At 45.6% G+C, this 4,206-nt stretch overlaps 1 protein-coding gene across 1 annotated transcript; it reads left to right on the top strand.

Moving 5' to 3' along the window:
• Positions 1 to 484: 484 nt before the first annotated feature.
• Positions 485 to 3,650, top strand: LOC123084676 (replication protein A 70 kDa DNA-binding subunit A). The gene is made up of 9 exons (XM_044506160.1): positions 485 to 648; positions 1,439 to 1,615; positions 1,744 to 2,017; positions 2,121 to 2,217; positions 2,295 to 2,425; positions 2,596 to 2,665; positions 2,755 to 2,869; positions 2,949 to 3,100; positions 3,213 to 3,650. The coding sequence occupies exons 2-6, from the start codon at positions 1,460 to 1,462 to the stop codon at positions 2,613 to 2,615; spliced, it is 678 nt and encodes a 225-aa protein (XP_044362095.1). The 5' UTR covers positions 485 to 648; positions 1,439 to 1,459; the 3' UTR covers positions 2,616 to 2,665; positions 2,755 to 2,869; positions 2,949 to 3,100; positions 3,213 to 3,650.
• Positions 3,651 to 4,206: the final 556 nt, after the last annotated feature.

The following is a 4,206-nucleotide window of genomic DNA, read 5'->3' on the forward strand; positions in this document are numbered from 1 at the left end:
AAATCCTAAAACTTTTTATGGTATCAAACATGACCAAATATTGCTCCCGTATGAAAAGATTAAACAGAGAATGACTATCATTGTATCCGAGGTCAAAGATTTCACAAAAAAAAAGCTAGATACAAATGCTATTCATGCTATATTATTGTCATAATTTTGTTTTGTTTTTTACCTTGAAGTCAATGGGAATAATTTCTTTGCCAAACTTTTTATATGAGTACAATACCTGGTTATATTTGATTCCAAAATGTTTCAAGATCTTTTGAGTTTTTTTAGTACTAAATAATTTTGGAATGTAGGGGTGCAGCACCCGAGTGTTCACGCTTTCATCAAAATATATATACTATTGTCAGAAGAAAATACTGGGACTGAGCATGTCATATCCCATCAATGGGCCTGACAGGAACTCGTAGGCTTTTAAGACTGGGGGTCATTTTTTTATAGTTTCCTCTCGGGCTTGACAGGACACCGGCCCAGGCTCCGCCACCGGTCCAACCCCGTCTCTTCCTCCTCCTCCCCTTTCTCCTTGTCCTTGGTCCATTTCCTTCTCAAGACCAAGAGTCTTCACTCTCCAGCAAGCCCTTTCAAAAAAAGAATCTCCAGCAAGCTTCGTTCTTCTCGGCGACGGGTACGAATTCGGTTCCGGAGGTAAACCCAGGTCTTCCTTCTCCGTCCTCTGACTCTCATTGCTAGTTTTCGTCTCGATTCCCTTGTTCTCGCGGTCGATTTTCTCCCGGATGTCCACACGAACGATTCTTCGCCAACCACCCGGCCCGATTCCTCCAGTAGCGCTTTCCGCATCCTTGAACAGCTTCGATGTTCTAGTACTACTCTGTCGGGTTTGTGATCTGACTTGGCCTCAGTACTTCATCCTTAGCATTTATTTGGATTTGTTTTCTTGCTTCCCACCACAACTTGGAGTCAGGTCGATTTATTACACTCCTAAATGTTTGCATCCCGAAGGCGGACAGGAGCCTCATTGTACTACTCTTCTCTTGTGGTGATTTTCCCCTTGTTCCGCTAGGGTTTTATATGTTAAAATCTTTTTTTTTTGCAGTATATTCTAGTGGCTGATGCCACACTTGTTGATTGAAAATCGTGTTGTTCTAATTTTCCATATACTACGCTACATAGTGACAGCAGCATTGGAAGCATTTCTATTACTCTAAATCGCTGTTAATATATACTACACGAAAAATAGAAGATATTTCATCCCAAAACAGCTTTACAGGTAACACAACTGACACCTTTTCCTCACAAATACACAACTCGGAAATTTAAACCAGTTAATACCCATGTTCAGTAAGCAAAAAAATTATGACGAGAAATCAAAATAGTCCATTAGTTAATTTCAGGCTTTCATACTACTGGTGAAAAAATACTATTGGTCACTTAAGATTGATCACTATTTCCTTTTTTTCTCTGTGCTAACTTGCAGCTTCAAGCCATCCAGGCCAAAATGGGTTCAGCTGGGGATGAGTTCACCCCACTGTCTCAGTTAGAATATGGAATGGACAAATGTAAAGTGCGGGTGCGCGTCTCGCGGCTGTGGGAGTCCTTCAATCCAAAAGATGACACTTTGTTCGGCCTTGACTGCCTTCTGATCGATGATCAGGTGATGCATTCCCTACCTTAAGTTGAACGTTAAACCGATAAATCACATTGCTTGCTGGCTACTAACCTTAAATTACCATCCTTTGAGTCTTCAATGCACTGATTCTTCTGGTTGTTTTCCACTTGTAGGGTAAAACTATGCAGGCGCGTGTAGAACCCGGCGATATAGAGTGGTTTGAAGATCTGCTAGTTGAAGGGAAGGTCTATGCCTTGTCAGATTTTCATGTTGATTCGCAGAGAGACTACTATATGTCCTGTAGCAATGAGTGGACTATGTACTTTGGGAGGCAGACGGTGGTCACTGAGATAGAGGTAGATATTGATTCGATACCCCTCCACAGCTTTGAGTTTGTGAAATTTAAGGATCTCCGTTATAGGTGCGACGACAACAGCTTATTGACAGGTAGGTTCTATTGGAACTGAATATTTGATCAGAGTCAGACCTGCCACATGTGTATCTCGTAATCTCATTCATTTTCTTACATGTGCTGATATAAATTGTGCAGATGTTCTGGGTCACGTAGTGTATGCCGGGGAGCTACAGGAAGTCTTGAAAAAATCACGTGTTATAGAAATTTGCAATGCAAGAATTCGGGATTTGAGGTAACGGAATACAGTTCTTTCTTTTGGATGATTGACGTCCATTGATAGCTCCTCACTGCTGGAGTTACCATTTACAGAGGAAGGGCACTGAGTGTCACACTATATGGAGATATTGCTTCTGGTTTTGCTGAGGATATGCTGGAGAAAGGCCAAGACACCTCACTTGTTGTTGTCTTTGCGGGGATGTCTGTTACTTCCTCATCATCAGGTTAATCCTTGATCCGCCGTTACATTTGTCGGTTTCTACCATGGGATACTGTTGAAATACAGTCCTTTCTTTCTTGTAAAACTTTAGTCTGTCTATCATTCGATGCAATAGTGTGCACTGTGCACTGAAATCTTCTTGTGCCATTTGTTTGTGATCTTTGGCTGTTATAGTTTGCTCTACAACATCTTAAAAGTACTATCTGGATTTGGAAATACCAGAGGTGCAAGAATTCCGTGCGAAGTGAGTGGACTTCATAAAGTTTATACACCTTTGTTGATGATTGATCTAAGTTGTACTTGTACATTGCTAACTGGTTCGCGTGCACACAGTTTGCTCATTCAGCAGGCAAACCCTGTTCCAGAAAAAACTCCAGCTCAGAAGCTGGCCGAGAGTTGGCGAACAATCGAACAGCTAAAAGGCCTCGATCGAGAAGAGTACGATGAGGTAAATCAAGTTTGCTGCTCTTCTCGTTTATGTGTGCAAAGCATATCCGTTTCACTCACGTATCTGTGTTCACTTGCAGGATACCATGTTTTTGTGCAGAGTCTCCCTGATAGACATAGATTGCACCAGTGGTTGGTGTTATCTTGGATGCGACACCTGCCAAAAGTCGATGTCCAGGGCTCCAAGGAAATACAGGTGTGCCCGATGTGGCCCGATGATGCCAGTTCAGTGGTAGGGACCTGCAACGCTATGGTGCCATTGCCTCATCGGTTCTCAGTGCATACTTGCTCTTTCATGAGTCACTGATTACCACACTTATGTTCTGGCCTTGTGGGCATGCTAGGTACAAGCTGAAGGCGAAGGTGCAGGATGCTACAGGCGCAATGAACCTGATGATCTTCTGTGAGGTGGCGGAGGAGCTGGTCGGTGTCTCCGCGGAGGAGCTCGTCAATAAGATCAATGACGATGATGAGTGGTACACCCTGCCAGATGAAATTGAGGATCTTATTGGCTCGACGCTGTTTGACACGAGAAAAACATCGGCTAAGGACTCCGGGGAGAAGGGAAGAAGGGAGTGTGTTTCTCTCAGACGCCGGGGAAAGAAAACTGTGTATGCGGGCGTGCCAGTGTACTATAGTACACAAAAGAAAAAGAGATACGGGAACATGTATTTCATTAATCTCACTGGATAAATAAAATTACAATATCCCAAAAAAAAGGGTGCGCTCCGTGGCCTACTAGCACGGCCAAGATGGCTGTGGCGATTGTGTGATCTCCTGGTTCCCGGGGCCTCGAAAAGCTCCCGGTTAATTACTCCCGCGGATTGCTCCGCGGGATACCTCCGATTGAGCTGTGTGGTCGTCTTCGTCGTCTTCGCTTCGCGTTCTCCATGCATGATGATGGTGATGTGTGTGTGGGCGGCGGCAGAGCCCATGTCCTCGTCGGTACACGCGCCGCAATTAGCGTGGCCTTTGCGGTGGCCGCGCTTGCCCTCGCCGTCATGCCTCGTCGGTCTTGACGGCGTTGGAGGAGTTGTTGTTGGGGTAGCATGGATCGCGCTCGGCTCGGACTTCTCGACGACCAGTAGCTTCTCAGGGTGTGCAAGGGGCTACGCCTTGCGGGAGTAATTGTCGGTGGAGACCATCATCGGTGTATGACCGTAGCGTTGCTCGCGCCAGCATGGCCTGAGTGGTCGACACCTCGTCCCGGTCAGACGCCGAGTCCACGGCAGTCGGCGTAGTCAAGGCATCGTCTCACGAGATCGTAGAGGAACGGTGTTGTTGTTGAAGTCACGTCGCCCTGCGGCCGCACCTTGTCCTCAGGCGGCGCCGACTTTC

The sequence above is a fragment of the Triticum aestivum genome, chromosome 4A, assembly GCF_018294505.1.
Source record: "Triticum aestivum cultivar Chinese Spring chromosome 4A, IWGSC CS RefSeq v2.1, whole genome shotgun sequence".
In the NCBI taxonomy this organism is placed as follows: domain Eukaryota; kingdom Viridiplantae; phylum Streptophyta; class Magnoliopsida; order Poales; family Poaceae; genus Triticum; species Triticum aestivum.

Coding starts and splice junctions, on each gene's coding strand:
- LOC123084676 (XM_044506160.1), top strand. CDS start 1,460: ATGGGTTCAGCTGGGGATGAGTTCACCCCACTGTCTCAGTTAGAATAT. Junction 1,616..1,743: donor GCCTTCTGATCGATGATCAG/GTGATGCATTCC, acceptor TTCCACTTGTAG/GGTAAAACTATGCAGGCGCG. Junction 2,218..2,294: donor GCAAGAATTCGGGATTTGAG/GTAACGGAATAC, acceptor TACCATTTACAG/AGGAAGGGCACTGAGTGTCA.